At 36.4% G+C, this 13,111-nt stretch overlaps 1 protein-coding gene across 1 annotated transcript; it reads left to right on the top strand.

The window, feature by feature from the left end:
* The first annotated feature begins 4,126 nt into the window (after positions 1–4,126).
* LOC115514955 (olfactory receptor 2J3-like) lies at positions 4,127–5,065 on the top strand. The gene has a single exon (XM_030317092.1). It carries the CDS (start codon positions 4,127–4,129, stop codon positions 5,063–5,065), a length of 939 nt encoding a protein of 312 aa, XP_030172952.1.
* Positions 5,066–13,111: the final 8,046 nt, after the last annotated feature.

The following is a 13,111-nucleotide window of genomic DNA, read 5'->3' as shown; positions in this document are numbered from 1 at the left end:
ATTATATTTAATAAAAAAATAAAAATAAATTAATATCTGTGACTCTTGCTAGACTCAGATGAGTTGGCATGCAATACAGAAAACAGGCCATAGCATTAGCAGTGTGATTAGTTATTAGGAAACAAAAATCCCTTCCTGACAGAGGGATTTTAATGGGAAGCCAAGGAATGTTGTTAATGGAAGATTTTTGAGATAATAAACAAAATTGGTAGAGATCACTTTAATGTTCAATATAAAAGGTTTGGAGATATTTGGATTATTTTCAATTTTGAAAGTTTTATTTAAATTCCAGTTAACATACAGTGTAATATTAGTTTCAGGTGTAGCAGCTAGTGATTCAACACTTCTGTACAACACCGGGTGCTCATCACAAAAAGTGCCCTCCTTAATCCCCATCACCCATTTAACCAATTCCCCACCCACCTTCCCTCTGATAACCCTCAGTTTGTTCTCTATAGTTAAGAGTCTGTTTCTTCATTTACCTCTCTCTTTTTTCTCCCATTGCTTGTTGGTTTTGTTTATTAAATTCCACATATGTGTGAAATCATACGGTATTTGTTTTTCTTTAATAAACTTACTTCACTCAGCATAATACTTTAGCTCCATCCATTGCAAATGGCCAGGTTTCATTCTTTTTGTGGTTGAGTAATATTCCATTGTATCTATATATACCACATTTTACCCCCTCATATCTAGGATTAGGGTAAGGTTTAGAGCTAGGTTTAGGGAAGGTGTTAGTGTTATCCCCAGAGTTATATTATGTGCCTGGTATCCTGTAGATCAAAGACCTCTCTAGGGATTAGGTTTGGGTTAGGATTTTAATTAGGGATTAGGAATTATGGTTTTGGGTTAGGGTTAGTGCTAGGTTTAGGGTTTAATTAAGGTATGTGGCTAGCAACCTGCAGTTTAGAGACCTCTCCAGAGAATGAAATACCAGAATTCTGTTGGAGTGAGAATAGATATGGCAGCTGTCTACTAAGCTGAGGGAAGGAGTGGAGTTAGGGCTGTAAATACTCCTACATAGATTTTCTAAACTTTTTTAGGCATAAACTTGTAATTGATTCTATAAGACAATCAGGAAAGCATAAAAGATATAGTTCCACTCTCAAAAAGCACCAGGTTAATAACGAAAAGGTGAGTTTTAATGTATTCCATCTTTTCTGTTTCATGGCTCCTGAATCTCCCCTACTTCTAACCAGTAGTCCCGCAAATTTGGGCTTTACCGCCATGGAGGTCAGGGGAAAAATCAGGTGAATCAGCAGAACCCATTCCTTTCATTGACAATACAATTCAAAGTAACTTTACCCCACTGGTTGGTAATAAGTTCTGTGGTGTCCCAGTACAAGGACAACATCATGTTGAAGGAATTTCTGTGAAGAGTTTTTTTCTTGTGAATATTACACTGCTCTAACCTGGACAGTTCCTTGAAGGGTATTAATTGCAATTATGGGATTTGTCTTCCCCATGGTCCCAGTGAAGGAAAGAAAGTCACATTATTCTTTTTGTTTCCTTAAAGGCCCTATTTGCTCTGGGATAAGGGTTCCATCCCCTGATACCTTAAATGCCCTAAAGAATTCTTGCATTCTGCTCAAAACACATCTTCTTGACAAGCTCAGCCTTTCTTTTCTGTGACAGTGATAGCCACAGTTTGTTTTAGATTCTGCTTTCCACGGTTAGATTTTGAACATTAGCACAGTTGGTACAGGAAGGCAGTTAGGTCGATAGTCTCAGGTTGCATGATATCCAGAGAGCTTGATTGCTTTGTAAATGTTAAAGCATAAAGCATGAAGAGAACAGTGGGGAGAGGGACAAATATATGAAGGTCAGTATGGAAAAGCTGAGAGAGCCCTGGATAAGAGCTAGGTTTAGTTCAAAGACACAGACATGAAAGGAATTAGGAGAATGTCTGTTAGTGACACTGGGGTTAAAAGAGAGTGCTAAGCCACCCATTTTCCCCATGATGTTTGACTTCAAAGAATAGAAGATATTTTATTCCACAATTCTAAAGCTACCTTTATAGGGCCTTCATTCCCTCTTTTCCTCTAAGAAGAAAATCAAGACATAAATCTCTAAATTTCTCTTTTTATGAATTCTGGATAGTTTGTCCTTTATCTCTTATTCCTTTTCACTTCTAGGAGAATGCTAAACAATGGCTGGCATTACAGTTAAATGTTACACAACTGCTGCTTTCTTTTAATTAATGTACAAAGGAATTCAGACAGCTTTCTTTGTAAGGCAAGACAGTTTTGACTACCTCAGAGGAAATACCACAACATTTGAGTTAAAATATTTTGTGGTGTATTGCCTCTCATTTTAGGAAAATAAGAAAAAAATCACTTGGAAAATTTCTACCATCCCTCATGAGGTTAATGACACTTACATTACGAATAATATAAAATGGTGTATAGATATATTTGTGAATCGATCTTAATAATCTTGGGCCACATTAAATGTTCCTGTCTCTCCAGCTGTAATTTGACCAATTAGACATTCCTTACATGTTTTTAAAATGCTAATATTATAATATTTGAGCTAGTTAAAGTCCTTCAAAAGACTGTATGTGGGTCTGTTCTGCCTGAATTTGTGATTGCTGTCTTCTGTCAGAGGGTGAGGGGAGATGTGTTGGGGCAAAGCTATTTGGGAATATGTAAATGTGGGTTACTATATCTTTTAGGAACAATTATAAAGTGTTAGTATTTTCTATGAAAGATTGTTAACACACAAGAGAAAACAAGCAAACGAAAACCAAATTATTAATACACATTGGAGTTCCTAAACTTTATTTTTCACAAAAATAAACAAGCACAAAAGATCAAGTATAAAAGAAACTTACAACTGGATTTTATGCAATATTCACATATATTTGCCTATTAAAAATCAGTGAGTTTTCTATTCAGAAGTTCAATTTGAAATTGTAGAAAACCGGGGCGCCTGCGTGGCGCAGCCGGTTAAGCGTCCGATTTCAGCCAGGTCACGATCTCGCGGTCCGTGAGTTTGAGCCCTGCGTCAGGCTCTGGGCTGATAGCTCAGAGCCTGGAGCCTGTTTCCGATTCTGTGTCTCCCTCTCTCTCTGCCCCTCCCCTGTTCATGCTCTGTCTCTCTCTGTCCCAAAAATAAATAAACGTTGAAATTGTAGAAAACCTAAAAATGTGGAATAATTATAAATTATGACTTAGAATTCAAATGTCTTAGCTGCTGTCCTAAAGCATGTGAAATTTTGTGGAAACTGTCTTTCCAGCTCTTGCCCAAGCCTCACAGCCTGGGATTCACATTTAGTCCCAAGAACCACAGGTTCCTGTCCAGCTTCCTGCTCTAAACACCTTCCCTTTTCCTTTTGCTTCCTCTGCAATTTTCTTCAATTCTGTAATTTCATTTTGGTCTTTCAAAGTTAGTTCTAGTCTCATTTATGGTTGGACGTATTCCATCACTGAATCCTCCTTATTTCATGTCTCAATTAGTATTAAGACCTTTAGTTTAGCTCATAGTGTGGATACTCATTTTGGGATGTATGTGTGAACACGTGAGCCTTTGTTTATACTTCCAGTTGATGCTATTTCTTTTTTGTCTAAAAATAAGTCGTTAGCATACATAAATGAATAAGAATATTTTCTTCTTCCTGTAACCATAGTGCAATTGAAATTTATTTTTTTCACCAAATATTAACATTTTAAAGTTGGTACTCAGTTGTTTTTCATCTCATGGTAGGCTCTCATTTATATGTAAGATTATTAAGAATAGAGATATTCCTTTCCTTGTAACCACAAAGTTGGAAATGGCCCGAAAATACATAAAAGAGGAATAAATTGAAATGTTTTTTTGTTAAAAAGATTGTTTTTCATGAAGATTGTTTTCCTGGCTATGGAACTTAATCTTTAATCTTTATTTATCCAATAGCAATTTAGTGATTCATAAAAAGAACTCATTCACTTCAGAAGTTATTGATCTTATCTACAACAGGAAAAAATATGTGAATGAAAAATAAAAACAAAACTATAAAAATGTTACTGAAACAAGAGCATTTTGGAAATGGCATAGGTTTTCCCCACACTACTGACCAGTGTTTAACAACCTTTGTGTTATCACCCTTTGAGTTTATGGTTCTTTCTTCAGGTACTGGAAAAAATGAATGATGATGGGGAAAAATGCAAGTTCTGAAGGCTACTTTATTCTACTGGGTTTTTCACATTGGCCTCATCTGGAAGTAATTCTCTTTGTGCTTATCTTGATGTTCTACTTGGTGACATTGATAGGCAACCTCTTTATCATTGTCTTGTCATGCCTGGATGCCCGTCTCCATACTCCCATGTACTTCTTCCTCTCAAACCTCTCTTTTCTGGATCTCTGCTACACCACCAGCTCCATCCCTCAGTTGCTGGTCAATCTCTGGGGCCCAGAAAAGACCATCTCTTATGCCGGTTGCATGATTCAACTTTACTTTGTCCTTGCACTGGGAACCACAGAGTGTGTCCTCCTGGTGGTCATGTCCTATGACCGTTATGCAGCTGTCTGTAGACCCCTACATTACACCATGCTCATGAACCCTTGTTTCTGCCACCTGTTGGCTGTGGCTTCCTGGGTCAGTGGCTTTATCGCCTCAGCACTTCATTCCTCCTTTACCTTCTGGGTCCCCCTCTGTGGACATCACCAAGTGGACCATTTCTTTTGTGAGGTTCCAGCAGTGCTGCGATTATCATGTGTTGATACCCGTGCTAATGAGCTGACCCTCCTGATCATGAGCTCCATTTTCGTCCTCATACCACTCATCCTGATTCTCAGCTCATATGTTGCCATTGCCCTGGCTGTGTTTAGGATGCAGTCATCAGTCAAACTTCAGAGAGTCTTTGGAACATGTGGATCCCATCTTATGGTTGTGTCTCTCTTTTTCATTCCAATCATGTGCATATATCTGCAGCCACCATCAGGAAGTTCTCAAGATCAAGGCAAGTTCATTGCCCTCTTTTATACTGTTGTTACACCTAGCCTCAACCCTCTAATCTACACTTTCAGAAACAAAGATGTAAGAGGGGCAGTAAGGAGACTAGTGGGATGGGAGTGGGATTTGTGATAGAGAGATCACAATTTTTATCCTGCAACTTTTGTTCAGAGTCTGGTCCATCTTGGAAGGTGGTTTCCCTCTTTCTTTGATACTTATTTTAGTCTACAACCCAGAAAGCATAGAAGAAAGTTCAGTCCTAACTTTGGATTCATTTTATTGACTAATTCTAAAACATTATCTAGAGGTAACTTTTTGATTTGTAACACTTTAATCTTTAATAATTCCATATTTAGTGTCCATAGAAATTAGGGACTTTTTTAAAGTTTATTTATTCATTTTGAGAGAGACAGAGAAAGCACAAGTGAGGGAGGGTCAGAGAGAGAGAGAGAATCCCTAGCAGGCTCCATAAAGCACTGAGCCTCATGTGGGCTTGAATTCACCAAACAGTGAGATCATAACCTGAGCTGAAATCAAGAGTTGGATCCTCAACTGACTGAGCCACCCAGTTTTCACTAGGAGCTGAGTTTTAAAAATAATATGTTAAGGGGAGCCTGGGTGGTTCAGGATAATTAGGCATTGGACTCTTGACTTTGGCTCAGGTCATGATCTCATGGTTTGTGAGTTCAGGTCCCACATCTGGCTCTGCACTGACAGTGTGGAGCCTGCTTGGGATTCTGTCTCCCTGTCTGTCCCCCACTGGCTCTCTCTCTCTCTTTCAAAATAAATAAATAAAAACTTTAAAAATAAATAAAATACAAGAATAATGTGCTAAATTATGGACTGAGCAATAATATCTACAAAAAGATGGGAGCACTATAGTAAGACATAGATGAATGGAGTTTTTGGTCATTCACAGGCATTCAATTTAGCTAAATGGTGAAAAGATGGATGACAATTCTTTGGTTGAAGCATACTTTTTTTCAGATACTATATTATAGTGTTTTATTCTATGGGTCTATATGCTTGTCACATTGAACAATATAAAGAAATATCTGTTCAAAATCGTTCATTTATTCACCTGTCCAATTATTCATCTACTCATTCATTTATTCATTTACCTCAGTAGCTAAATATCTTCTAGATTTCAGAGTTTTGTTGAACTGGATGAATAAAACACTCTTTTTGATTGAATAGAACTCATTTTCTGGTGGGGGAAATAACAATATAAGATAAAAAAAATAAAGTATCATTATATGACTTAATTTGTCACTGGGCACAGTACTAATAAATTGGGATAGCTTTTTAAAATTTAAAACAAGGGGTGTCTGGGTAGGTAGTCGGTTAAATGTCCAACTTCGGCTCAGGTCATGAACTTACAATTCAAGAGTTTGAGCTCCACGTTGGGTTCTCCACTCTTAGTGCAGAGCCCGCTTGGGATCCTCTGTCTCCCTCTCTCTCTGACCCTCCCCACTCTCTCTGTTTGTCAAAAATGTCAAAATAAATAAATAAACTAATTAATTAATTAATTAATTAAATTTAAAACAAAACAAGGAGTTTGGCCATAAATCTTGAAAAATAAATAACTATTTGTAATTCCTGTAAGATGATACTATTCAATAAAACCAAAGAAAGTGATATGTGTTTAATTTGTTTTGACTGGGCTTTCTTAATGACATATTGAAAGTACATTAAAACTTTTCTTTTAAACATCGTTATTCTTTCTTTTAATGTTAAAAAAGAAATTGGTCCATATTCTTTAATTTATCACTCTTAGTGGTGGATAATAATACTGATGAGTCATGGATGGGAGAGACTCTCCAGTAATGCAGTACAGGTAGGCTTCTCTTCTTTTTCTACTTTTTAAAAAAACTTAAAAATGTATATACATATTTTTTTCCACTATATGTATAGACATATACATATAGTGGGAATAACTTTTAAAATTGTTATTTATATACTGCCAACTAATGAGAATTCATAAATGGAACAGTTAGGTGAAGTATCTGAAGGAAGGGGTGTTGGTATGAACACTGGGAATTATATGTTGGGGATGAATCACTAAATTCTACTCATGAAATTATTACACTAAATGTTAACTAACGTGGATTCAAAAAATAAATTTTAAAAAAGGAAAAAAGGAAACTCGTTACTTTTTTAGCTATAATTCAGATATTAAAGTTTTAGCTTATCACCTCTTTTAAGATCTAGATCCTATTAAGTGAATTATAAAACTAAGAACATAAAGTGCAGGGTCTCCTCTAAGCTCCTGAGTGCATTACTATTACATGGTCTGCTGTGCTTGGATCCCTCTCTGTGGATTTTGTTTTCTTCTCTCATCCTCTTTTTAATCTCTTACTAGACATGAACATTGATACAAGGTAGAGTCCCATGAACCTATACACAAAGTAAGGCTCATATATATATTTTTTATTAAATAATAGTTTTAATATTAAATCATGTGATGGGATCCCTTTACATATCACACAAATTTTACAAAATATGAAAACATGGACCCCTACTACCTCCCTGGAAATACTACCATTTGGAATACCTCATGTAGCGCTCGTCTTTCTTTTCTTTTTAAAAAAAAAAAAGGCATGAGCAGGGGAGAGTCAGACAGAAAGACAGAGAGAGACAGAATTGCAAGCAGCTCCACAGTGTCAGTGCATCAGTGCAGAGCCCGATGCGAATTCATGAAACCACGAGATCATGACCTGAGCCCAAACCAAGAGTTGGATGCACAACCGACTGAGTCACCCAGGAGTCCCCACTCCAGCCTTTCAACAGATAAATGGCTCTCTTTTTTTCAGGTCTATTGAAGTATAACTTACATACAATAAAATCCATCCATTTAAAATGTACAGTCCAATGAGTTTTGACAAATGTATAATTGTGTAAATATCACACAATGAAGACATAGAACATTTCCCTGACTCCCAAAAGAACACTGTGCTCTTTTGCAATTAATTCTCTTTGTCTACCTACAGCTTTAAGCAGGGATTAGTTTTCTTTCACTATAGTTTAGACTTTTCTTTCTTTTGTTGTTGTTCTTTTTTAGAATGTCATATAAATATAATGATGCAGTGAGTAATCATTGAGTTTGGCTTTCACTTGGCATGATGTCTTTGAAATTTATGCATGTGTCAGTAGCTCCTTCCTTTTAAGTGATGGCTAGAATTCCGTTGTATGAATAATGCACAATATATTCATTTGTCTGATAATAGTCTTTTGGGAGTATTTACTTTTTTGCTAATATGAATAATGCTGTCATGAAAACTAGTAGACAAGTGTTTGTGTGGGCACGTAATTTTCATTTAACTTGGGTAAATGCGTAGTAGTGGAATTGATGGATCATGTCCCTAGTATATGTTCACATTTATTAGAAACTGTCAAAATGTTTTCAGTGTCTACCATGATCACTGCAAAGAGCAGTATATGTGAGTTCCAACTGCCCACATTCTCTCTAACACTTGGTATTGTCAATCTTTATTCTTTTAGCTTTTCTAGTAGGTTTATAGCTATATCTCATTGTGGGTTTTTTTGCTTTCTAATTAAAGTATAATGAACATACAGTGTTATATTAGTTTCAGGTGTACAACACAATGATTAAACAATTCTATACATTACTCGATGTTAGTTAAGTGTAGTCATTGTCTGTCAGCAAACAATGTTATTACAATCTTATTGACCATATTTCTTATGCTGTACTTTTCATATCCATAGCTTATTTATTTTATAACTGGAAGTTTGTATCTCTTAATCTCCTTTTATCTATTTCATCCATCCCCACATACCTCCTCCTGACAACCACTAGTTTCTCCTCTGTATTTAAGAGTGTGTTTTTATGTTTGTTTTTCTCTTTCTTCCTTAGTTTGTTCATCCTATTAAAGAACATAGGGCTGTGCAGGAGCCTGGAGTTTATGGTAAAGCACAGCGAAAACACAGCTTATATGCTTTCTGCATGTGCCTCTGTCTCCTGCTGTTGAATGGCTGCTCAAAGGTGCCATTTTGTCCTCGGGGAGGCAATATAACCTCTTCCAAATGCATAGCAGGAAGTAGAACCATGCTTTCCAGTGCAACCCTGGGGATCCCCACACCATGCTGTCCACTGTCCACCTCCAGGACTCCACCCTCCTTCTCCCCAGGAGCACAGCTACTCACCTGAATTGACTCTGGAGAATGGTGCAGACTTAAAAAACCTCCCAAATTCAGCTCCACTGTTTGCAAAACTTGCCATAGTCATTTTCTCTTAATTCCCCAGTCAATGGTTTCAGGGGTGTGCTTTTCTTGCATGAACCTGACACACTGCTCTCTCTCCCCCTCTCTCCTCTCCTCTCCTCTCTGAGAAAAGGGTTCCCTCCCTTCCATGGCACCACAGCTTTTTTCTCCCCCAACTCTACACTCTGCACTTATACCTCCCTCATTTTCTCCCTCTAGTTATGCAGATTGTTCTCTTAATCCTCTGATCAATTTCCTAGTATTTGAAATGATTTGATGTTGATCTTTCTGTGTTCAAGAGATGAGGCAAGCCCAGGATTCCCCTACTACTCCACCATTTTAACTCCTACCCTAGAATTGAGATTTTTTTTAAATTGACATTATATCCTGTGACTGTGATAAATGCAGATGTTATTTTTGGTAGCTTTTACATAGACCGCTTATTATTTTCCAAGTACATGATCATGTCATCCACAAATAAAGACTTTTATTTCTATCTCTCCAATCGCTCTGCCTTTTATTTCTTTATCTTTCCATGTTTCACCTGCTTTGAAGTCTGGGTTACTAACAAGTGGAAGAACTGGCAGCAGAAATTCTTGCCTTGTTTGCAATCTTAAGGGAAAGTATTCAGTCTTTTGCCAATAATGATGTTATCAGCTGTATTTTATTGATGTCCTCTAGCAGGTTCAGAAAGCTTCTTTCTATTCTTGGTTTGCTGAAGGTGTTTATCATGAAAGTGTGTGAAATTTTGTCCACTGATTTTTCTGCATTTCCTGAGGTGATCCTGTGTTTCTTTCTACTTTATGCTATTAAATGGGGAATTTTGAAATTGATTTTCATAAGTTAAGCTAATTTGCCTCCTGGGGAAAAAAATCTCAGTTGATCATGGCTCACTGTCCTTTTAGCATTATGCTGTGCTTCATTAGCTAATATTTGGTAAGATTTTTTTTGTCTAAAATAATGAATGATGTTAAGCAGTATTTTTCTTTTCTTGTGATGTCTTGGAATGGTTTGTATACCAGTTTAAGTCTGGCTTCATTACATGACTTGGCAAGAATTCTCTATTTTCTGAAAGAGTTTATTTTGCATTGTTATTATGTCTTCTTCACTGTTTAATAGAATTCACAAGTATAGACATACAGACCTATAGTTCTCTTTGTGGGAGCATTTTAAATTAAAACTAAAACTAATTTCACTAGTATAAAAGTATTAAGAATTTAAATGTCTTTTTGAATCTATTTTGGTCATTAATATCTTTCAAGGGATCTAGGAATTTCACCTTACATGTCAAATTTATTGTTCATAATATTCCCTTATTATCCTTTTAATCGCTATAAGATCTGTACTAACCCATTTCATTTCTGACCCTGTAGATGGTATCTCCTCCACTTCGTTCTTAATCAGTCTAGCTAGAGATTGTCCGGATTGATATTTTTCAAAGTACCAACTGTGGTGTCATATGTTATTTTTAATAGTTTTGTATTTTGTAATCTGCTTTTATATTTATTATTTCCTTCATTCTATTTTTCATTTAATCTTATCTTCCTTCCTTAACCTTTTAAGGTAGAAGTTTAGATAATTGATATTAGACATTTCCCTTTTTAAACAACACAAGCATTGAAAGCTCTCAATTTCTCTCTAACCACTGATTTAGCTGCATCCCGTACATTTCGATAGTTTTCATTTTCATTTTTATTTTGCTTCAAATACTAACCAATTTCTTTTATGATCTCTTCTTTGACTGAAGGCAGTAGCACATTGAGTGCTGTCATGAAAGACTGAGTAGGAAAATAGATATAGGAAAATAGGGTTCCAATGGAGATAATAACTTTATATAAATCCAGAAATACTCGATTATTGTACATCATGTCTATCTTCTCAGTCCCTTTTCTATCCTTCACACAAGCCTAAAGAATTTGTCTTGAGAGCAGAGTCAAAACAGAAAAATCCAGTGTTTACAGTAAAGGCAAGTTTTTATATGTGCAGGTCATTGCAATGTCCAGAACTAGAGTCCCTTACTGAACAGTGGGTAATTTAGAGTCCCTGGGAGTAGATGAGGAACAATCAACCCAGGAATACTATGCTAATACATAAGCATGCCATCACCTGCCCTATTTATTTGGTCAGTCCCAGAACTATCTTCATCATTCTAGATCAGGTAATATACATGGTACATGGATTAAAAGTTGTTTCTCAAAATGGACATCTACCCCTTCTCAAGCTTTATCTTCATAGACACTTTTACATCCCTGTTTCTCAATGTATTGACGAGGGTATTGATACTAAGGTTTATGTGTACATAGAAGACAATAAGGAGTCTGCCTGGTTTTGGCAATGGGAGTGTGTTTCCCATTGGAAAGAGATTCGTGTCTATAATCTGCTCTATTGCTATCTATCTTCTATCTATAAATCAGTATCATCTATCTATGTATCTATCATCTATCAATCACTATCAATATATTTATCATCTACCATTATCATCCATAAATCATTATCTATCTACCTATCTATAATCTACTACTTATCTGTCATCAGTAATCTATCATCCTGTTTTAGAATAGGAGAGACACAGTAGGAAAATATAAACATTGAAGATTTTCTTTCCTCTAGTAGCTGATATAATGAAAGGTCAAGTGACCACATGCAATGTACCTATAGGAGATGAGGGTTAGAAAGAGGGCATAAGGATGATAAGTTTTGTGAAGACAAAAGCCCTTAGGGCCATTGTATTCTCACAGTAGGACAGCACCTGAGGCTAGGACATCAATATGAAAGCATGACCAAATATATGAGCATGTGATGCTAAGTAGTGCAGGGTTCTGTAGCCTGCAGCATATTCATTTTGATAGACAGGAGGATGCATCTCACGCTTCCAGTATGGGAAAAATATAGTACTGGATGGCAACTCCAGGCAGATGTGATCTTATCTGCACTCCAGATGAGATTATACAACATTGGATGGGTGGAGCCTATGGTGAAACTCACATCTGGTAATGAAAGGTGACTCCCTGAAACCACATTGGTATAAGGGACAGAAAATCTAGAGGTGAAAGCAAGAAAATATTCATGCTTCTCTGGAGACAATAGGTAAATGTAGGAAAATCCTACTTTTAGGATTAGCCAGAGAAACTTACGAGGATATAGCTTTCTAAAGATCTGGTGTTGTTCCTTTCCATTTCTTGTAGCCTTTCCCTCTTGAAGAAAGATGAGTGTCTGTGATAAAGACAAAATTGGTGAGTCCAAAATGGAATGACCCTGTAGGAGAAGTGGATATTTGGCTAGAAGTGGCAGCAAAGACACATGAAGCAAATTCAGCTCTGATATACATAAATTTGGGAGGGGGTGATTATTATGGGTCATCACTATGAATGACTACTACTATCCTCTATCTTCTTTTCATTTTGTCATATGTACAAAACACATTTGCAAATTCTGAATATATACAAGGGAAAGAAAATTCAATATCTCCAACTTCTCTTTTTGTAATTGGGGGAGATTCAGATCTTTCATTTTCCCCTCCTGTAACCCAAAATATTTCACTCTACAAGCCACTGGCATTTTTACCTTTATTCCTGTACCAGGGGAAACCAAGATCACTTTAAGAATCAATTTGTTTGTGTGTGTATGTATACTTACATACACTTATGTATATACATACATAAATTCAAGTTAGTTAGCATAGAGTGTAGTATTGGTTTCATGAGTAGAACCCTGTGATTCATCACTTACATACAACCCCCAGTGCTCATCCCAATAAGTGCCCTCCTAATACCTCACCCATTTAGCGCATCCCCTTAGCCACCTCCCCTCCAGCACTCCTCAGTTCGTTCTCTGTATTTAAGAGTCTCTTATGGTTTGCCTCCATCTCTGTATTTTTAAACATTAACTTCAGTACAGTTAACATACGGTATTATATTAATTTCAAGTATATAATATAGCAATTCAACAATTCCATAT

This window comes from Lynx canadensis, chromosome B2 (assembly GCF_007474595.2).
Source record: "Lynx canadensis isolate LIC74 chromosome B2, mLynCan4.pri.v2, whole genome shotgun sequence".
Taxonomy (NCBI): Eukaryota; Metazoa; Chordata; class Mammalia; order Carnivora; family Felidae; genus Lynx; species Lynx canadensis.
Note: the sequence above shows the minus strand (reverse complement) of the source record. Positions and strands in the feature narration are given on the sequence as shown.

Excerpts from the sequence above, each read along its gene's own strand:
- LOC115514955 (XM_030317092.1), top strand. The coding sequence starts at position 4,127 with ATGATGATGGGGAAAAATGCAAGTTCTGAAGGCTACTTTATTCTACTG.